The following is a 23,861-nucleotide window of genomic DNA, read 5'->3' on the forward strand; positions in this document are numbered from 1 at the left end:
TTTTATGATTACCTATATAATATCAATAAACATTTAATATTGATCTGAAAAGCATGTAGTTTTATCCAATTTATTAATATCCCATGCAATGCAAAGAATTTTCTTCATTCCATTTCTTTCAATTCCTCCCTCTTTGTTATTGTATGCTAACTTTTTGATTCTTTATATTTCATGGATCTTCATTTGTCAAAGTAACTGTCAAATATATGAGATTAAAGGATTATTTATGAATAATCCAAATAGTCCTACCCATGTTAGAAAGAAGTCAATGTGGAGATTCATGGTTTTAAAATTTGTAATGAATCAATTACTATAACTTCTCTTCCCCTCCCCCTCCTTTGGTCTTGAAGTTTTAAGTAAATTAATAGAGCTTAGTCTTAAACCCCCCAAAAAGAAAAGGTCGGGGGTCATGAACCTTAGCCCTCAAAGAGAATATATATAATAAAGCAAGAACTCTTAAAACTTATACAATATATAATAAAAAGTACATTATGGTGTGTAAACTTTTGTTTGGTCTCGAGGGCTAATAAATTGAAAAAGAAAGTTCCACAATATTCATATTTTTAATAGTAGTGAAAATATACAATTATAGATGTATTCAATTTTTTCTTTTTCTTTTTTGTATTTCTGTGTGTAAAAATAATTTTGATACATCACACTTACTTTTTGCTTAATATGATAACTATATGATATTACATATGACTGATTTTTTTTGCAAAATTTATTATTTTTTCAATTTTTGTTTTATTAATTTTTAATATTTATTTATGAAATTAAATGTTAACACATTTGACCCGAAAGTTGAATTATTGATCTTTGTCAAACAGTAAAATAATTTCATTTTTGTTCAATTCTAAATTATGTATTTAATTTTCATTATTAATAAAAATAATTGTTGTTTATTACACTAATTTTATAATTTGATTAATAAAAATATCATAAATATGTCTATTTTTTTATATTTTTATAATTTTCTATTTTTATTTCTATTTTTTAAATTTTATTACCTAACTATGACTTCATAGGTTGATCAATTTGATTCGGATGGTTGAATTGCATAGCCACCACTTGGATAAAGAATGATTTTGTTTTGGAGTCAGTTTTGAAATATATGGGTTTATATTGTTAAAAATATTGACATAGATCTAATTAGTAGCATTTATTATTGAAAAATAACTTAAATATAGAATTTAATAAGAGAAAATAGGAGTTAATACCTTAGCTTTAAGACTTAACGAGAGGGGATTGAATGAGGTGGAAAGTAATAATTGAAGTTACATTTTCAACCCTTACAATTAGAGATGGAATAAATAAACAAATATGAGAATTTTAGTAGCCATTAAAGCTGGCATTAAAGTTGTCATAAATGACTTTTATACCCTTTCTCAAACAAAAAAATAGAGGGTAATTTTGGTCCAAAAAACTTTCACTTTGCATCCACACTTTTATATATAGTATAAATAGGTATAGCTTGATAAATGTTTATCTTTCTCTTTTTCTATTAAATATTGAGATCATATCTTTTATTTTGAAACATTTTAATTTTTTAGTAAATTTGACTTAAAACACAATTTGATAAGGTTTTCTCACTTCCACCACATAAGTTATAGTTGGCCTTTTAAAGGTTGGTCCATGTGGAGTTTGTAGGTGAAAACCACGCTACCTTACATTTAGTAGGATGTCCATACCAAGGCTGGTGATCCTTATAAAAGGACCCATTTTCATCCTTTCTCCTTGATACTCCAAACTTTCTCTACTTTGATTCCCATCCGTTTGCTACTTTTTTTTTGTTTCTTTTAATATATATATATATACTTACTTTTAACATAAGTTTTTCCTATGAATTTCATAATGTCAAATGCTTGTATGTTTAAGTATTTAAAATCCCCTTTTTAATTAATCCTAATTTAAGGATGGGTCATTGTGTTTAAACTTATCCCATAAATGAATAGCTTTCTCTAAACCTACTTTTTGATTATAAACATGCATGAATAAAATTTCTCTTGGAGTTAATCAATATCTCTACTACTATTAAAAGAACAAATGAGAGTGTGGTGCTTTTGTTTGATTAAAATACTTGTACTTTTGAATTTGGCCCCTCTTTGATTGTAAAGGCAAAAAAAGTGTAATTTAAACTATTGCTTTTTACCTTGTTTAATTTTCTCTCATTAAATTGGGTCAACCCATGATGTCATAGTTAATAATAAACTTTTAAAATAAAAATAAATATAATAATTACAAAAAGATAAAAAATTGTACAAAACATAAGGCACATTTCTAATATCTTATATTATTCATATTAAATAAAATTAAGTATGATAAATAAAAATTGTTTTATTGATGTTGGAAGAAATGAAAATTTTAAAAACTGACATTTGTTTTCCTATTTGGTGGTAGCAATAATTCAATATTCCTGATCAAATTTGTTAGCCTTTGATATCATAATTAAATAATAAAAAATAAAGAAAATAAAAGAAAAATAAAAAAATATAGAAATATTGCAAAAAACATTTGGGTGAATCTATAATATTTTATATTAGCCATGTTAAAGAAAAATAAATATGATAGACAAGAATTGTTTCTATTGACGATGTAAATGAAAGACAAATTTCAAAACTAACCTAAAAGTGTTGTTTTCCTATTTGGTGAAAAGTCAATAGTTCAACCTTTCAAGTCAGATGTATCAACCTTTGATGTCATAATTAAATAAAAAATTTAAAAGATAAAAATAAAAAATGTAAAGTTTTATCAAAAACATTTAGGCACTCTCTAATATCATATACTCATCATATTAAACAAAAATAAGTGTATTAACTAAGAATAATTTCTATATGCAAAGAAATACAAAAAAAATGAAGAAAATTTAGAAACATACTTTTACTATCATCATCATCATCGTCATCATCATCATCATCTTAAATTGGCATGTGCACATTTGCTAGTCTTACTAAATTTCATTTAAATCTCACTAAAGAAAATCATAAGATAGTATTTTGGGTAAATTATATCATTACCCTATACTTTGAGGATAATGGAAATTACCCCCTGAACTTTCAGATTACAACAAAGACACTCCTTTAATAGCACTTCGTTAGTTAACCATGAAAAAGCTTCTAATTTAATTGTTTAAACATTTCCAAATCCCCAAATTACCCTTTTTCCAACAATTTTCTACAAGTGATGGGATTTATTCCATTTGTTGTCAGTCTAGTTGATATTAACTACATATTGTGTTTGTTGAAATTCCTGGTCCTTATAGAAGTTTCTTGGTTTTTATTTTGTTGTAATTAACTTCCATTTTACAGAAGTTTCTTGAGTGGGTATTTTGGTAAATTAACTTCTTTTACTAAACTAAATGTCAATGGGGCATTTTTATAATCTGAAAGTTTGGGGAGGGAAGGGGGGGGGGGGGGGGGGTAATTGCCACTACTCCCAAAATATAGGATAGTAATGTGTCATTTCAAGTATGTTATATGAAAAACAAAGTAATTCAAAGTTATATTTTATTAGGAACTTCTTTCTTTAAAGTATATTATTTAAAAAATAGAACAAAATATATTTCATTAGATAATGGAGAAAAGGTATAATAGCTTAAAGTTATATGTTATTTTCTAAAACCATTTATATGACAAATTTGAGTTTAAAAGAAACATTACATCTATAGCAAATATCATGGTACATATTTTTAATTCTATTGGCTAAACAATGCAAAAATAATTGATTTTTCAATCAAGAGGCAATTGATTTTTAGTGTAGTAAAGATATTGATTCATGTTATAAGATCTATTTATTCAATGGTCTAAGAAGGTTAAGAAACAACTTACCTCTATGGCATCAACCAAGTACCCTGATAGAAATGAAATCCAAGCTGTTAAAACTAAAAGCCATATTATTGATTCCCATTTAGAGATCTCAGGAACTTCATCCTCATCTAAGACCTCCTCTTCGACTTTATTTTCATCCTAAGTTTAGAAAATGTATGCCTATTAATTCATCAAAAAGCTAAATAGATAGAGTTAATAAAAAAATAAAAGAAATGTTAGCAAATAATTACAATAAAACAAATGTATTATAGAATAGGACAATTTGTATAATATTAATATGGTTTAATTTATACACACACACATATACATACTAAGGATTTAAATTATTGCATTTAAATAAAATTTAGACTCAAAACACTTAGGATCACTTTTATTCTAGTTCTGGAATATTAATATTTATCTTTAATTGCTTTTATAAAGAATATGCATTGTATTATGTGTGAAATTAAAGAATATAAAAATGGGAAATAAAGAATAGTATACTATCCCAATAGTAGAACAAGATTCTATCAACATAAATGGGCTTTATAATTCCTTGTTAGAGTAATATGCTTTTTTTAAACTAAGTTAAAGGTTATAGAATCATTATATTTAAAATATTATTTTTATTTTATTTTGTTGACATATTTTTAAATTCAAACCTTTCTAAATAAAATCATATATGTCAAATAAAAAAATTATATTTCACTTTAAATCATTTGAGATACTAACCTCATTGATAGGAGTGTAAAGATTTTTTTGATTCTTCAATTGGAAAACAAGATAGGCACCATATGCTATAAGCATTATACAACTGCTAAACCTTGAAAGTGCCAATTCTGATTTTCCAAAATGCAATTCAGTGTGTGTGTAGTAGAGGACAGCTGGAAATGTTATACCCATAACTGCCATCAAGAGTAACCCTGAATTTACCATAGCAGTTGCCTATCCATAAAGACAATTATTTTTATAGTCATTAATGGCATTATGAAATATTTAAAAGAAAAAGTACTATTAATATAAAATAGAATATGATGTGTGTACCTTGTTAAACACTTGTTCTTTCTTGTGAAAAACAATTCCACCACTAAAAAATGCACAACCAAGTACCAATAACATGTTTGACAAAATTGAACCCAGTAATGATTGTTGAACAACACGAATCATTCCATTTTTAAGTGCATAAATTGATATTATCAATTCGGTTGCATTACCAAAAGTTGCATTTAAGAGACCTCCAACTGCAAATTCAAATTTTAATATAATGCAAATAAGTCTAGTTATAATTATAAATGTCATAGACAAATAATTAAAATATGATAACATTGAATACTATTTTTGGCTTATCAAATAAAATGAACCAAGAAAATAAATTATGATATGATTTTTTTAAAGCCTTAAGGTTGATTAAGTTCACTAATAATTTATATCTCCCTTAAAATAATATCTTTGATAAATGATGGGATAGAAGACCAAAAAAATAGTACGATTACAAGAAACAACAAATTTGGTGAAAAAGCTAACCTAACTATTACAATTTCTTGGAATATAATTGATTAAATAGGAACTGATGCCATGATAGAGATTTTTACAAGATACAATCAGTTTTTTGACGCACCAAGATTCAACACTCTCCATTGATAGAAGATTGACAATAATAAAACTTATAACTAAAAACTGAAAAGATAGAATAGGGAGAAGAGAGAAATACAACAATCCACTACATTATTATATCTTTACCATTACTTGAACACATATGTATACTTTTAGGCTTCTCTTTTAGATGTAAACAAAAAGTGGCTTTGGATGTTTTTCATTACATTTTTTATAGTGGTTTTGCTTTTTATATAAAGATATATAATAAATACAATAATTGCAACCACAACTTTGGAATTGTCGAATTTTAATTTGTATTTTATTATTATTTAATTTTTAATTTCTTTTCCAATGCTCATATCTATGCTAAAGATCATACAGAATCTATAATACAATATTGCAAATACTTCCCTTAGTTTTAGTGTAGGTTATAAAAGTTAAAACAGAGTATAATGTCATATAATGCTAACATCTATATCTTTGCACCTTCATCATTAGTTCGACACGTGCATAGCAATATCTTTTACACTAGTTTTATGTAAAAGAAGATGGATCCACTTGTTTTTTTTTTTTTTGATAGAAATACCTAGTTATGGAATATGCCATGTGACATGTACATATCAATATTAATTTTAGGGTGTTAAGATTGCTTGTTTGCTTAATGGAAATTTAAATAGTTTATGTTTTTTCATTGGTTAATATTTCAAGTTGATTCGAGTTAATTATCTTAAGATTAGTTTGTTATTTCTTGATATCTTTAAGTTATGTAGTTAATTGTATGCTTTATAGCTGTATCTATACTCAATCATTTTACCAATCACAATTTCATATTTTAGTTTATTAAGTCACCCTTCTTTTGTTTGACTATTGATTTAGTTATATTCTCAATTTTGTTGCTTATTTTTTTTCTGTAGTATAATGCTATTTTTTTTGAAAGTTCCCATACATTGAATCTCATTTAATCCCTTTAGGTTAAGAGTTACCTAAAATTTTCTTTTAGTTTAAAATCTATTGTTTTGTAAGTCTCATTTCTAAAACTTTTTTGTAGTAAAAAATTATAAAAGGAATAAAATAAGAAAGAATGAGAGAGGAGAATACAAGAGATGGGGTGGTCCAAGCAAAAGAAAAGTAGGCCACACTCCATGCAAATGCAATACCAAAGAACAAAGAAACTAATCATCAACTTAGGTGAGCTTTTGCATTGACTTCCTCTCCCCAACCTCTTAACACTCTTGACACCTCTACCTCTCGCTTGAACTAGGCTATTAACATAGAAGTCTCTATTCTACAAGTTTTCTTCTAGGTTTTAAAAACTGACCCAGAAATGGAACCGTTCTGGACACTCTTGACACCTCTACCTCTCGCTTGAACTAGACTATTAACATAGAAGTCTCTACTCTACAAGTTTTCTTCTAGGTTTTAAAAACTGACCCAGAAATGGAACCGTTCTGGCCACCGGTTTTTGGGTCAGCGGTTTGACCATTTGGGTCAAACAGTTCGAACAATTTAAATATTATAAATGGTGATATGTAGTCTTACCCATTAGATTGGAATATTAGGGTAAGATGCATATAAATCGAAGAGAAAAGGGTTTGACTATTTGAGAATGAGAGAGATGTGAGAAGTTGTCGATGACTGAAAGAGTTTAGAAGAGAGAGAAGAGAGAAGAGAGAAGGAGGAGGAGGAGGAGGAGGAGGAGGTCGGCTGCAATGGCGACGATGATGGCAACTTATAGTTGCAATAGTGACGACGACGGCAAACCGCAAATGAGATCCAAGAGATTTCTCTTTTCATTCTTGAATCTTGCTCTTATTTAATAAAATGCAAACCATTCTCTAGGTCGAACGACTCAATGGTCAAACTGTCCAAGTCAACAGTTCATTGACTAATTCAACGGTTTTTGGCCAAAGACCAGGTTTGGGGTAAAACGGAACCGGTCGCTTGGACAGTTTCCAGTCCAAATGGTCCGACTGTCCGAGTCAACGATGGTTCGAAAACATTGGTTTTCTTAACTTTTTGCCTCCTAGTAATCCTCTAAAACTATAACTCTCAACATCCTCCTCTTCACAAGATTTCTTCTCCAAACAACACCACAAGCTGTTGGATTTTCTTTCCATAGCTTCCTCCTGATCTACATGTTTTTTAAATGTTTCTAGGATCAATTCTTCAGCCCTTAGAATAGACCTATCTCCTCACCAACTTGGACATCCTCCTATGAGCTTCAATTAGCTAAATCCACTTCACCTTCTTTGCTAGCCAAAGGAGACTCATCTAAGGTGGATTCAATTAAACCACTAGCCAAAAATCTAGCCTCATTGACTCAACATGGATGCTCAACCTCTTCAATAGTTCTCCCTTTGATTTTCATGTTACCAGAGCTCTTTGGAGACTCATAGTCACCCTCAAGAATCAGCTTCTCACACTCAGTACCAAGGACAAAATTCACCACCTCCACCAAGGTTTCTTAATCCCATTAGGAGTAGGCTTGTAGACTACCTATCCATATTTGGTATTTTCCTTCTGAAAGCCTAGTTCCAATAAGAGACAACTCAAGGAATGGTGGAGTCCTATTAGAACTATATGTATTCACTCTCCTTGATGGGTACGAGTGTGAAGAACTTTATGTAGGGGGCTCTCAAGGTCCCTCCCATTACTTGTATGAATTGAGAGTGAGTTAATATCAATTCATCCATAAAGAGAGTAAGGAGAGGGGAGAAAAGCAGGGAGGAGAAATAATGCTCATAGGTAGCAGCCCAGGTTATCTTAAGTGGAGCAAAATTTACTAAATTGATATTGCTATGAGTATGTTTTAGTTTTTGTTCTTGTAAACCAGTACTGTTGTGCATAGTAAAGGGACTAAAGGCTTTTTAGGGTGTATTACATGTGATATCACAGCTGTGGTATATGGTTTGCAAGAAATTATAAAACTTCTTTTTAACACTCTTTGAAGTCTCAAAAGTTATCCTGAGAGTTAAAGTTGCTCCTCAAAAGCCTAGTTTATTTTTTGGGTTACCTAAACATTTAGACAATTTTAGCAATTTGCCTTTTGTTTTCGACCACTCTTATGCCACCAATTGGTGGCCCTTGGGATCAACGTGTATCCCAATACACACTCACATGGTAATCTAGAGTCTCACCCTAATGGTTGAGATCATACCTCTATTTTATGGAACTTATCAATATGCTAATCTTATGAGCAAGTTACTCTTACTCAAACTTACCCTTAGTTAGGGTCTTTTAGGCCTATAAGGAATTGAATCATTTTGATCTCCCATGATAAGTCTTACTTAAAATAAACAAATATAATTGTATTTGGATGCTCAACAATATTACAGGGGACATGACAATCATAAACAAATACAATTGTAGACAAAATGCCTCTAAAGGAAAAGTCTCATTTTATTATCCAAGACAATACAATATACATTTGACTTTGGCTGTACACACGGAAATTTCCACACCCAAACTGATGTAACTAGAACTACTACATGAGTAGATCCTCCTAAATGTGCCTAGACAAGGCCCAAGCCCATTAAACATTTTAGAAATCTAATATATATATATTAAAGGAAGGCTTTCAAGCTACAGCCCCCCACTATTCAGACATGTGGCTTTTCCAAATTTAGACACATGGCATTTTTTAAGAAGTTGCTATTAAAGCCCATAACCCACTACCACCATTCAAACAAATGGCCTTCTCATTTTCTATAAAGTTAAATATATGGCAACTTTTGAGAAATTCCTGCTAAAACCCACAACTCACTACCAGGCTACAACTCCCCATCATTCACACACATGTCCATCTCATTTTTCTAGAAAGCTAGACACGTGGCATTTTCTGAGAAGCTGCTGCTAAGGCCCACAACCCACTACCACAATTTTCAATCCATTCATAAAAAAATGCAAAAAATACAAAAGTGGTTATTCACAACCACTTCTGCCTACATTCTATCAATCATCTCAGTTAATCATTAATCTTCTACGTATCATAACAAAAGAAAACTATTCATATTCTAATAATTATTTTAAAAGCTATTTTTTGAAATAAATATTTCTTGAAATTTTAATAATTATTTAAAATATTAATAAATATAAATTTAATAGAATTGATTCCATAATATAAATTTAACATTACTGATTCCCCATACTTAGTACGGGGTCATTCACTAGTTTGGCTATTAGGAGAAGCGCTTGAGTTGAAAATTGAGTAGCAATTTGAATATAAATATAAATATAAATTTTGGAGTAGAGAAATAAATTATTGCCAAGAACTCCTCTTCCTAAGAAGCAGCCACCGGAATCACCGCTAGCTTACCACGAGGACCCACTATCACCATTGGAGATCTAGCAACCAGCTCATCTCCCTCATTCTCCTTTTCAAGGATGGGACAAAAGCAGTCAAGACTCATCCTATTTTTTATTCAACATCTCTGATTGGTCTCCTTCGGTGTCCCTCCTCTCCATGTGAAACAAGGACTCCGGTCCTTAAATTAGAACATGAACTTGGTATACCCTTCCTAGGGTCTAATTCACCATGTTACCAAGCAATCTAATTCATAGGTTTTGCCTCTTTTGAGCAATCTTATAATTCTCATTAGTGTTAATTCTCTTTTGTAATAAAGAAAAATAATTTTAAATAAAATGTCATTAACCATGTGGTTAATTGAAATAATGTAATAATTATAAAATTTAAGATATTATTGTACTAAACACATATGTATTTAATTTCCCTTAATAAAGAAAACTAAGTTATATTTATTGATAATCATATTATCTTAAAATGCATAATGCATCGCTTGTTCCAATATTAGCTATAATATAAACAAATTAGTTAGACAAAATTAAATGTTCATTAAATGTCTACATCCTATTAATTCATTATTTTGATGATTTAAATATTTAGAATTTGGTTGATTTGCAAGCAAGAAATTATTAAATGGAACCTTTGACATTTACAATCACAGTTTGATAATTTTCAACTTACTGCCAATTTGGCTACTTCTAATGATTCAATGGGTGAGAACTTCAACACTCATAATATTAAGACTAAGGTTGTGTTTGGTACCATTGCCACTTCTACCCTTATTGTTTTGTTAGTTGACTAACTCTACCTTTACTGTTTACATATTATTTAAGTTTTCTAACAATTGTCTAAAACATCTCTTACCATTAATTTTCCATCACATTCCGCCACATGTGAGACATCATGCAATTGATATATTTTCCAAAAATTCCTAAAATACCTTTCATCTAGTCCACCTCATCTCCATCTCCGTCTCCGTCTCCCTCACCAGCGAAGATCCCAGAATGACTTCATCTTGGAGTTGGTGTGGAGCACTATCTCCGTCACCGGTCTCCATGGATGATCCTCACAAAAGAAGGTAATTTCATCATCTACATTGCCACCCTAAACCAGAAAACATAAGCCAAAAAATAACTATTTTTTTAATAACGTTTCTTTATTTGCATTTTTTGGTTTTCTCCTTAAAAGCTAAAAGCTGAAACCTTAGACTCCAAGCAAAAGATCTCACAAGGTAAAGGGATTCAGAGAAGGGTGTAAGACATGGGTCTTCGACATGGTCATGTTACCAGTGAGGATGTGAGGCACAACGTTGTCTTCCATAATCACGGGATTAACCTGCACCACCCTCTCTAGCACAACTTTCTCTCCTTCCACCTTCACTAACACCTCGAAGTGCAATCCTCACCGATTCTGGCTTCCTCCTCCATTCAAGATACCCCTCCCAGTTCATCCCTTCGTCCCCTCCTTCCTTCAACGCCTTCTCCACTCTAAACCCTATCTTCAAGAACGTTTGTGCTGATGCCTCCATCTTCAACAACCTAAACGACCTCTCTTGATTTGCCTTCTCACCCAACATAGAGAATAGCAGTGCCTCAAACCCCACCAGGTTTTGGTTTGACCTATTCACCGATGCCAATGGCCACATTGTTGTGAATCGTTCAGGTGTCAAAAGCATCATCACCTCACCTGCTTCAACATCTTTGATTGTCTTGCCTCTGGATAGTGATGAAAACTCCATGAGTCCTGGTGCGGGGCATGTCAACTTGAGCTTGCCATCCGATTTGGACGATGAGGAGGAGGAAGTGAGGGATGATGGACCGACTATCCTCAAGGATACTAGCAGAACCCCTTCAGCTTGGGTGCGTGAAGCATCAAAAAGGGGCTCCACTAGTCTCCTTGAGGATAGCCAGTCCGTCATCCCTCACTTCCTCCTCCTCATCGACCAAATCGGATGGAAAGCTCAAGCTGACGTGCTTTGCACTAGGACTCATGGGCAAGACTTGTAAGAGCAGAAGCAAAGCTCCCAAGGGTTCCATTCAAGGGGAGTGGGAGATCGAGCGGATGGCACGGGCTGACGGGCCTGGCACCCTTAACCGTCACCACAATGCCTTTCGCTAGAATGACCTTCTTCAACACACCGGCGTCTATGTCACGCTGTAGAACAAGGAAAATTCAAAACAAATTCTACATGAACAAACAAAATCCGAATCAGGAACTGATCAAGAAAGTAAACGAAAGGAAGGGAAGCTCATAGGTAACGAAAGCCTCATGTCCTTGGCATCTTGGATCTAGAGCTCCATGGGGCCAGCCAACTGAAAGGGGGACAAAACAGGGGAAACATGATCCTACGACCTGCGAGTATTGACCAAGCTAGTCTTCTAAACAAAAACCAAGGGATCCTCGTTCCAAATGATAGGAAGATGCACGTGTTCCCATCGGTTGGCATCTTTGAGAAGCTTAAAAGGGAGAACTTTCTTGTCAATCTCAATGTCGAACTCATAAGCAACAAAATGCCCAACCAAGGCATCCTTGATGTCAAAACCAAAAGTCTTGAAGCCATCAGCTTGAAACCATAATCCCTATTCCCTTAACCCCTCTTGGTCTCCATGGGATCCCTCTGTCTCCTCACGATTGGGGTTGAAATCTAATCCCTTGACGATCGTGCTCCGGTCTCCATGCCTCTACCCTCCCCTGTTTCATCATTCACTAGTGATGGTTATGCCACTGGTACACACCCCCTCCCTCTCTCTCGATCTGTACTCTCTCTCTCTCTCTCCCCCCCCCCCCCCTTGTTCTTGTTTTATTTTGACAAATTGAAGAAGAATAATGGGTAAAATAGTCTTTTTCTTCTTTCCATTATCAGAATTTAATGGCAAGGAGGTTTTAGATAATTGGTAGAAAACTTAGTGGGTACTATTATAAGGGTATTAACTAAACCATAAGGGTAGTTTAAGAAATTTGCCCTATGTTTTTTTTTTCTATGACAAATGCTTTGAGTTATCAATACAACATTTGGTACCATTGTTGTTTCTTGAGGAAACACAAAATTTGGTGTTTCTAGTATAAATGCCAATACTTAATCTGATGCATATATTATTTGGTGGGAGTGGTTATTTGATGTGACGTGACAAGAAAATTTCTCAAAAATTTGTATTGACCAACATAAAACATTGCAAATAGAAGTAGCAATGGTATCAAATACAACCTAAGCCTTAGAAATTTGATAATAACAAAGGCAAAAAGCCTAACCAATCAGATTTGGAGAACCTCTAGCTCCTAACTATGAAGCACCTAACCAAATAACAATAAGTAATGGGACAAGTCTTCCCATAAAAAGAATTATTGTCTATTGCTAAATTCACTCAGGATAATAATTGCTACTTTGAGTTTAATTATTCTGAATTTCTTATGAAGGATGAATATTAGACAAACAAGTTGTTGTTATGGGGAGTGAATAATGAAGGATGATTCTATTAGTTTCACATTAGTGGCATGAAGAGACCAAGCACTACTTTATGGAGACAGTCAACTTTTTTTTTTGGTGAATGAACATCTACCAATAAATGGCATGAACGGTTGGGAACCCCACTCCCAAAATTGTTCATAGTATTATTTTTTTCTAATAATTTTCCATTACTTCTAGTAGGCATATGGATATTTTTAAGAGTTGTCCTTTGAGCAAGGCTCATAAATTACCATTTGGTTATAGTAATACAATTTATGGTTCTCCTTTGCAACTTGTTAGTTTTGATGTAGGGGGAACAACCTAAGTAATGACCTCCTCCAACGGTTTTCATTATTATAACATATGTTGATGCATATGGCATATTTTAGTGAATCGACACACCTTGAAACTCAAATCTGATGTATTAGTAAGTAGGGGTGGATTCGAGCCAGGTCGAGCTGAATATTTGGTTATTTGAGCTCAGCTCTTGCCAAAACAATGTTAGGCTCAAGCTTGAGTTGAAGCTCAATTCAAGCTAGAGACTTGAGCTCGAATTTGGTTCGGATCAAGAGCTTGCATGTTTGAGCTCAACTCGAATGTGAGCCAAGCTTCCAATAAAAATATTTTTTTTATTTTATATACAAAAATTATTTATTATCATACATATAAAAATAAAATTATTATATATAATATTTATTATTATACATATAATAAAAATTATATATATGTATGTATGTATCATGAATGTACTAGGCTCAATTAGGCTTGCAAGACTCATAAGCCAAGCTTCATTGGGCTTGAGCTTTGATCGATTAGTAATTAAGTCTATATATTTTGCTTGAGTTTGACTCATAGCTCAGTTTAAATTGAGCCAAATTAAGATTTTACAAACCAAGATCCAATATCTCATGAAAAGCTTAATTCATTTCCACCCCTATTAGTAAGTTTAAGTCTTACATTGAGAAAATTCTTTGTACAATTATCAAGTTCTTCTAATATGATGGTGTTAGTGAATTCAAAGCCTTCAAATCATAACTTTAATCTAATGGAATCACTCATAGATTTCATGTCATCACATACAAGAGCAAATTGTCAAGAAAATTCTCTACTAAAGCACTAGAAAGCTAAAGCCATAGCCATCTACTATGATAAGGATTTAAATACTCCAAAATTAGATGAACTACTAAGAACTATTCTTACACATGAGATGAAGTTGAAAGAAGATGAGGAAGAACCAATCAACAAAAGAAGGAATATTGCATTAAAATGTTTATCTAGAGTTGATCAAGTGAAGGAGACTGATGATAAATGTGAAACTGATAAAGACTTGACACTTTTATCAAGGAAACTTGTCAAATTTATGAGAAAATAAGTAGTTAGGAAAGAAGAAGTATACAAAAAGGATCAAATCACCTAATTTGAATACAACAAACTAGGCCATGTAAGAGCTAAGTGTCCCACTTTAGAGGAAATTGCGAGAACAACCAAAAAGCACCACAAGCCACATGGGAGGACTCAAGTACAAGTGAAGAAGAATTTTTAGACAATGAATATGCCATGTTGGCAGAAGATGGTGTAAGTTCAACCTTCAATAAAGAAAATGAATTTGAACTAAAATTTTCTTTTGATGAGATGTTGTGCGCATTCCAAGAATTAAACAAGGAAATTAATGATATGAAATTAAAGAATAAAAATATCAATACTAAAAATATGATCTTAATTAAACAAATTGAAAGCCTAAGAAGGAAGAATATTGCTCTTGTCTTATCAAACCAAGCGATTGGAGCATCTCTACAACAACTGGTTCAATTGAACCAATCTATATTCCCCACTTGTTTGAGAATGAGGATACAAAGTTTTAGTTACTCCTTAAACAACAACTAGAATAAAATGCTTGTGACCAATGATTGTTTATTGGTTGAATGTGTTTTGATTATTCTTTTTGGTGAGTGCTTAGTTTATATATGCATCAACAGGACCATGAAAAAATGAAAATTGTTATATTTTTTGCCTTGATTGTTGTTAGGACAGTTCTCTAACCCAACTCAATGGTCTAATTTAAAAAGGTTATAAAAAGGGAGAGAAAACCTAGTCATGGTTATTTTATAAATCACTCCTCTTCTTTAGAATAAAGGTATTATACAACATGAAGGACTATAATAAGTAAGACATATTTTCAAGGAAATTAAAAAAAAAAAGGAAGGAAACCTAAGTTTCCTAATTATGTAATTTGAAAGGTATCACAAAAAATTACAAAGGTCCATGTTGTGAATTTGCATGCTCTTAGTTAAATGATTTCCTTTGATATTATATGTTGTCAATGCATACTCTCAATAATTTTCTTTATGCTTAAGAGTTTATATGTTTATAAATTAGCATATATCCTTCTAGCTAGATACTTTTTTGTACGTTAATAAAAAGTTCATAATTGTAAATTTCTTCAACAAGAAAATGAAGGCATGGTTAAGGCAACAAAGGGAAAGAAATACATATTTTATGTTATTCATTAATTTGTAACTCATGAGGCATGAATCATCCCCTAGATTATTGCCAATACAAGTTGTGAGATGTTTTTCTTTCCTTTTCCTATTATGTCTTAGTTATGAAATTAAAAGGCTGAACCGGTCTCCCGTAAGGGAGAGAGAAACATGGTTGACTATTTGAAAAATTATTTCATTTCCCATCAATAAGAAAAATAAGTTATAACGGGGTATATATCAAATAGTGTGAATATGTGATTTAATTTGTGTTATTGATTATCAATCATATATGATGATTTAACTGTGCTTGACATATAGATGCTCTATAAATAATGTAATGTGAAAGATTATTTTTGAGAATATGAATGTGCCTAATATCTGATCAACTAAGTTAGAATATGAGCATAATTTTAAGGAGAAATTTGGTATCAATAAAATACTTATTTTATGAGTCATATCAAGTTGAGATGTGTTCAATCTTTGTAGTGGGTGTGACTTTTCTAAGTTAATATCTATCATGAGACTTGATGATAATCTTAATTAGGAGAAAATTTAGTGATTACGATTAAGGCTTGCAAAGGAAAAGTCATATTTGTTTATTCTCTCAAATATGCTTGTCATGGAAATATGCTTATCTTTAGGGGAAGTATAAATACGCTTCCCCTCCTCTGATTATGTCAAACGGGGAGAAGAGAACATATATTGCAAAAACAGTGTATAATAAAAGGGAAAACAACAAAAGTTTAAAAGTTTATACTTAAGATAAATTTTTGGAAAAATTATTCTTTGATCCATAGGGAGCAAAAGTAAAGTTTGCTGAAAATGAGTTTTGAAGGAATTATAAGGGGGAGTGTTTTCAATAATATGATTTTTTTGGTGAATCTTTACTCCACTTCTCATTTTTGCAATATGATGGTTTGCCATCATCAAAACTAGGGAGATTGTTTGCTGAAAGCCAAATGTGTTACAATGATAGCAAATGTTTGAGTCTTGTAGCCACAAATGTGCTTAAGTTAAAAGCTTACAAAAAGTTGTAAGCATGGTTTTATCTTTTCAATAGAGATTTTCAAGAGGAAATACGTTAAGAAGGTTGTGTAGCTCAAGCTTTAATTGTCATTAGTTCAAGAAATCAACCACTAGGAAAGAAGACAATAAGCTGCTTAAATTTTGGATTACATAAAAAATCAAAGTAGTTGGAGCCCGAAGAAAGTTGTGTTGTTCATATGCTGAAAAAATCAAATCTAGAAATGAAGCGTCCCATCTAAGTTGAGTTTAAAGTGTCATATCTGCTTTTTAGAATTTGTATGTAAATCAAGTTGATAAATAGTAAATCAGATATAAAATATTTTACATATAATGTTGGACCTTAGGAGGATGGATCAATCTTTTGCATTGAACTCCAAGACTTGATGGTTTAGGAATCCTTCTTAAAATCCTTTTTGGTAAAAACAAATATGCATGAATTTCTTCTAGGTATTGGGAGTCAACCCTTACCTTGGAAAGATGGCTCATGGTTTAAATCAAGTAGAAATGGATGCTCAAAGTTGACCCATGGATATTAGAAGTCGACCTATGAGATAAGGAATCATCCCCAAGTTTGAATTTTTCAAGGTAATAAGGAGTGGACCCCAATTCATCAAGAGATGACTCTTGAGTGGAACTCTATTATTTAATTATTGTCCCACATTTAATGCTCTAAGTTGAAAGAGTAAAATGGGCATTTAACTCTCGACCCATTGAGTAATGATAAAGCACCCATTATGTACTTAAACTTCAGAACTCTACTTGAATCAATGATGAAAAAGAAAATGTGAAAATCACAATTTTGAAATGAGCTAATTAAAAAGGGGAAACTTTGAGCTAATTGATATACTAATTAATGAGTTGAAGAAAAAGGGAAATTTGTTTAAAGCTCATTTTATGTATCTAGTAAGCTGAGTAATTTCAAAGTGTAAAGGTGCAATCAACTCTTAGGAGAGTTGAACCACTATAAATCTTGCATTGACTTGTTTTTTTATCTTTTTGCACTCTTCATTCTCAAATTCATCATCAACATTCAAGTCATGCCATTAAGGAGGCTTAAAGTTAGCAATAGTTTTATCAACAACATTCTTTAAGCAACATGTCTATTAGCTTCAATAAACACATTCAATAACAATTACAACTCAGTAACAAAACTAACTATTTATACTTCTATAAATTGAAGCTAAGCATGTTCATTTATTGTCCAAAGATACTTTTCATTTATAATATATTTTGTTTGATTATGTTGAATAATTAAGTTAGACTGTAGCTATTTAATAATATAATAAAAATGAAAAGAAGTTAGGGGTGAAGGAAAATTTTTATTGCAACCCAATTCGCCCCCTCCCTCTTAGGGTAGCCACCTAGGAAACTACCACCCATTATAAGGTTCCTAGGCCACTTCTAATAGTAATAAGTTAACAAAACTCAAGCACTACTACTGGGAAACACTAAACTAGGTATAACCAAAGGTGTTTACACACGAAACGTAAATAGGTTAAATTGAAATTAGGTTAATAATACATCCTCGCTAAAACCACTAATTTAGATATATTATTTAGGTTCTCATGATCTTGAAAAGGAAGATTCTCAAGAAATATATTTAGCAGCACTACTATCAATCTCCTTAAACCATCCACAACTTATCTTCCAAACAAATCACTAGCTTGGTCACACAACGAGAAAAGAATAAAAAGGGATCTCTTCTATGTGTGATCAATCCTAAAATGCTCCACTTACCATCTTTGATCAATGAAATCTTATCTTGAGAAAGGAAAAAAAGAAATAAATGTGAACAGAAAGATTGATTCTAAGGCAAAATATGCTTTGATACCATGATATTTACCATAGGATCAAGAGAGAAGATAGAGATGAATGAAAAAGAATTTAGGGTGCCAAATCAATTGGTGGCTTCCCTATTCTATTATTATTTATAGGGTACCAATTGTAATGGTATAAAATTACACTTATACCCCTATTTTAACAATATCTTAAAATTTCTATAGTTTCCTCTAATACTTTGTATTTTCGATTTCTCCTCATTAAGCTGGGCATCTCACTTAATGAACCATTTATAATATGGTATGATAATTTGTCACCTATCTCGCTATTACAAGTTCTCAAGAAAACTTAGGTTTAATTTAGTAAGACCGAACTGATTGTTGGTATCGTACCCACTAGTTTGTGGGGGTTGTTCAAGATAAGGTGGTTATCCTACCATTAAGCACATTAGTGAATTGTATATATCTCTTAAATTATACATACAATTTTTTTTTGGGAAAAATTATACGTACATGCAAATTCTAGAGTGAAAGTATGCATACCTACATATAATATAAATATATATCTTCTTTCTTTCCTCACTTCTTCATTGAACAGGACTTGAACTTGCTTTCTTATACTAATATTTAGGGATTATATTATTTATAATCTAAACCTAAAATCACTTTTTTAGAACATCTATATTTCTTCTTAAAGAAACATCACTAATTTAAAAGAGCATGAAATGTAAAATGTAGAGTTTATCACATTAAGAAAAATGAAAATAATGATAACAATTATAATGATGATAACAACAAAGGGTCATTGGCTTCAAAGAAAGAAAAAAATTTTATTATTCAAAAGAAACCTATAGATATAGTACTCAAAAATTTACCCGTTTCTCCAGTATAAAAAGCCAATTGCCTATAATAAAAAGAAAGTAAATTATTATTATTAAGTGTTAATAAAATTGATCGTACAATTACAAAATAATACTAATGAAAAATGCTGAATCACACAGGGGAACTATATGAATTCTTACTCTGTGGCATAACCTAAACGTTCAGCCAAGGGTGCAATACCCAATAAGCTAAAAATGAAGACCCAACCCTACAAGCCACTTTAAGAAATCAATAAACTTAAAACGATGAGTCTTTTGATATATATATATATATATATATATATATAGGTGTATATAACTTACATGATGGCCTGACAAATTATTGACCAAGATTGCGAGAGGACCAAACGGCATAAGTAAATTAATTTTGGTTGTAAAGATTACAACCTTTATGCTTTTAATCAAATTATTCTTCATATAGGTACGTTGAGATGCATCCAAAGTCAGTGGCTTTCTAAAAAATGGAATTGGAGTATTAAAGCTCTGTTCTTCAAGATCAAGAATAGTCCTTTCATTGAATGATTTCATCTGTGCATCAACATCCTTTTTGTTAATAAATATTATGAAAGAATAGTAGATCTATTTCGTATATGTTTAAAATAAAAATCCTATTTATACTTTATTAATATCTATTATAAGTGGAATTAAAGGATAAAGTTTAAAATATTTAAATATATAATAAAAAATTATGTGAAGCTTATTAGTGAGTTTACATAATAATACAATATTCTAAAATATTTAAAGGAATGATTCACCCCACATTTGGCTTTCCTCGTAATTATATTTTCTATAATAAATGTATAAATTCTAACCACCTAAAATACGAGCCCACAAAATAAAAAATATATATAGTTTTGAGATGATTATTCTAATTTATATTATATGAATGAAGCTACCATAGGCTTACATCAAAATGAAATATAAATAAAATAGAAACTTACTTCAAGATGACAATCGATTCCATCCAATTTGGATTGATTATGTATCTTCTATACAATAATAATAAGTAATCCATCGTTAACCACAAGCATCACTGCAAAACACATTTAAATATTTTATAAAAAAAATGAAAGATCTCCAATAAATAATTATCATTTTTTATAATTATTTAAGAGAAAGAAAAGTTTAAATAATGTAAGTATTTACCTTATGGTTCTTGTCTTAAAATGTTAAAACCTACAAGTATAGTTATTATTTTATACTTGTAAGACTACATGCTATGCATGTGCATAAGTATTAACCATATATATGATATATGGTATTTGGATTTAACTTTTGTGACCTTTGTTTAAGCTTACTTTCCTTTATGTTAATTAGACAAACAAAAGGAAAAGAATATTAAGAATATGATCATTAAGAATTTATTTTTTATTTATCCATGAGATTTTAGTAGTTGGTGTTTTATTAAGACTAGCTTAATCAAATAGGTCTATTAGGCCTCTTAAAAAATTCTTTAAATAGACCCATTAGAATTTAAATCTATTCAAATTGGTATCCTCGCAAACTCATTGGGCAAAAGAGATGTGGAGACTTCCTCTAACTTCATTATACCTTCTCTATACAAAAATGTTCTTACCAAATTTTCATATGAATTAAGAAGTGTGATAAGAAGCAAAAGGCATTATCTTCTTTCTCTATATTGACATAAACTTCTCCTAGTTGATCCAAGGTACGGTTAAACATGTTTAGGTGTTCTAGGAGATTTCTACCTTCTTACGTTTCAACCCTATATAATCATCATTTTAGATATAATTTTATGATCAAGTTTATCCCTAAATAATGATTTTTTATATCTTTTCCCACAATTTTCGCATAGAATGTTCCTTTGTAATATTAAATTTAATATCATTATTTAAGAGTAATTGAATCATACTATTACACCTCAACTCCATGTCCTCTCAATTAGCATTCTTTATGGCTTCTAGTTTCACATTTTTTGTTTCCATTTTCTTTATCATAAAACATTTCAATTTGGAATTAAGAAATCATACCTTTTGTTTCCATTTTCCCTCATGAAATTTCAAAAATACCTTACATACACCAACCTAGAAACTCTTATAAGACTATTGGAATCATAACAACCACATGAAACTATAAAGTATTTGAAATGAAACAACAACTAAGAAAATTCAATAGCAACAAAAAAATAAAGAAATCTAAATGGAGAAATATAACCACATATGTAGTTTGGCTTTACCATCTACTCTATGAGCGAGATGAAACCATTCCTCACTATGAGAGAAAGGCAAAAAAAATACACAATACATTGTAATTCACAATCCAAATCAATTCTTAACCCTTATACACCCATTCTCCCTTTCCACTCTTAAACCCAAAGAACTTGTTTAGAGAGAAAAACCTACTCTTATACCAAAAGCACCCTTTTTCTCTCAACCTTTTATTACTTCCATAAAAGATATCTCTTCTTCTCTTACCCCACCACATAAAAAAGAAAATTATTATATGTAAACCCCTTCTTAACATAAAAAGGGACCATACCTACTATGAGATTACAACATTAATCCAATGGGTAAAAAAATAAGACACAAACCCAACATTTTTCAAATTCAATTTGCTCAATGGATTTTAATATTTAACAATCTCTCCTATATAATTTTCAAAATGTTAATGAATAATTATTAAATGTTAGTGGACTTCTCATTTACACTCCTTTGAAAAGCATAGATGTAACTTTAAATATATTTAGGACTTTTGTAATCAAAGTACACAAATTTGTAAGGGATAAATCATAATTGGAAGGATTTTCTCTTTACCTTTAATGAAACAAGAAGAGGTTCCTAGTTTGATCATGTATTTTTTATGCACTATAAGTAATAATTAATATGAAATGTGTTGACAATATTTTAGTTGTTTATGTTATAGAGTTAATCCTATTTGGTAATTTATCCTCATTATATGGTAAGAGAAAAATCTTAATTAGCCTAGGTTTCATTGAAGGAAATTATCTTATCTTTCTTTATAGATCTCTGTTGGTTTGATTTTCAATTTTGACCAAAATGACTAAACTTTCTATTATTTAAAACATATTTTTTTAACAAGTTACTTATTAAATAGGTTACAATACCTATTGGCCTCTCAAACTTCTATATATGGATATTCTTCAAGTGGCATTAAACCATTGAAATTCAAGGCTAAAAGAAGAACATTGCTAGATCCACCAATTTAAGTCATTGAGAATAACCAATGTAAGCCAGTCTATATATTCCAATCTTTTTAACTTTTTGAAAAGCCTTACTGCAAATACTTTTTAATTGATGTAACTTTTAATAGGATTGTTTAATAATGTGTCTTTTAAACTAAATTTGTGTAAAGAATTTTAATTATTCTATTTATATTTTCCCAATTTGATTTGTCTCTTTACATATAACATTAAAATCTAAACAATCATGATGAAACCTCTTTAGTTAACAAGAACATTTACATTTGCTAATAATTTTGTGTTAGAACTACTCACATTAATGTAAAAGCTAATGTAGTGAAAAAGAAATTGGTTTTAGTTTTAGTAGTTTCTTAGTGCCACAAATGATCTGGATTAGATTCTAGATGGGTCATTATGGAATAAAACAAATAAAATGTTATCCTTCAAAAGACCACATTTTTCTAGTTATTAAATCATTTTTGTCATTGTTGTTTTTGTTATTTTGAAATAGTGACATGCAATGCATGCATATGACCTTTTACTAGTTTCTTAAATGTTGTTCACTTGAAATAATTTTAGAAAACAATACTTTGTACAACTCTCCTTTTCTATGTCTCGCAAATATAGACATGGAAATGCCATGAAAAAGGCTAAAACACAAAAGTAAAAAAAGAAAAAAAAGTTGCACATATCTTTCTACAGGTCCCATCTTGGCTATGTTTGAGGTGTATTGCTGGTTAACAATGCGTCATCATAATTGATGAATACATATTCAACTCAAAAGGAAAAAAAGAGAAGAAGTCATGTAAAATCCAAAATTTAGACTACCATTTAAACATTGAAAATTAAGAACCAACTTAATATTATTCTTCTATGGTTGGATGATAAGTAAACTTCTCTCCTACTTCCTCAATGATTGAGGAAAGTAATAAAGCTTAGAGAAATTTAAGGTTTTCTTCTTAAAAAGGGAAAAGAAGGTACCTTGCAAACACAAAACAAAAATATAATCAATGTTGTTCTTCAATGGCTAACTGATCCATAATAGATTCGGTTCTCCGCTTCCCCATTCAAATAAAGTTCATTGCAAGGTTAAAAACATGAAGGGAGGGAAGCAGAAAATGGAGATAAAGTGAGATGAAAAGTTTAGATAGAATGTTTAGGTAAAGGTATATACAAAGAGGGGAGAGAGAGACAGAGAGGAGAGAGTGAGTGGTCAAGAGAGATGTACTCAAAAATTAAGGCTAATATTTCATTTGAGTAATCAAGACAGAGAATAAAGGGGAGAAAATATAGAAAGGGGAGAGAGAGAAACTTGAAAAAGAGACTTTTGACAAGCATCTAATAATAATAGTGATAATGGAAACAATTTACTAACAAATAGACTTAGTC

The 23,861-nt window shown here is 30.9% G+C and overlaps 1 protein-coding gene and 1 pseudogene across 6 annotated transcripts in view; both read right to left on the minus strand.

Annotated features, from left to right (window-relative positions):
* Positions 1–23,617, minus strand: part of LOC104610170 (vacuolar cation/proton exchanger 5-like) — a 35,813-nt gene extending 12,196 nt beyond the window's left edge. For 5 of the 6 annotated variants that reach the window (XM_088902667.1, XM_088902666.1, XM_088902665.1 and 2 more), the window contains exons 1-8: positions 23,454–23,616; positions 20,254–20,345; positions 19,616–19,840; positions 19,454–19,521; positions 19,307–19,335; positions 4,848–5,044; positions 4,536–4,748; positions 3,825–3,962 (exon numbers count right to left, since the gene is read on the minus strand). In XM_088902667.1, the coding sequence (XP_088758793.1) occupies positions 3,825–3,962; positions 4,536–4,748; positions 4,848–5,044; positions 19,307–19,335; positions 19,454–19,521; positions 19,616–19,840 (870 nt within the window). In that variant the 5' untranslated portion in view covers positions 20,254–20,345; positions 23,454–23,616. Of the gene's footprint in view, positions 1–3,824; positions 3,963–4,535; positions 4,749–4,847; positions 5,045–19,306; positions 19,336–19,453; positions 19,522–19,615; positions 19,841–20,253; positions 20,346–23,453 lie in introns of all 6 variants that reach the window. The other variant, XM_088902668.1, reaches the window with a different exon arrangement.
* On the minus strand, positions 10,927–17,139 carry LOC109115673 (protein TUNICAMYCIN INDUCED 1-like; annotated as a pseudogene).
* Positions 23,618–23,861: the final 244 nt, after the last annotated feature.

This window comes from Nelumbo nucifera, chromosome 4 (genome assembly GCF_055504915.1).
Source record: "Nelumbo nucifera cultivar China Antique chromosome 4, China Antique-T2T, whole genome shotgun sequence".
In the NCBI taxonomy this organism is placed as follows: Eukaryota; Viridiplantae; Streptophyta; class Magnoliopsida; order Proteales; family Nelumbonaceae; genus Nelumbo; species Nelumbo nucifera.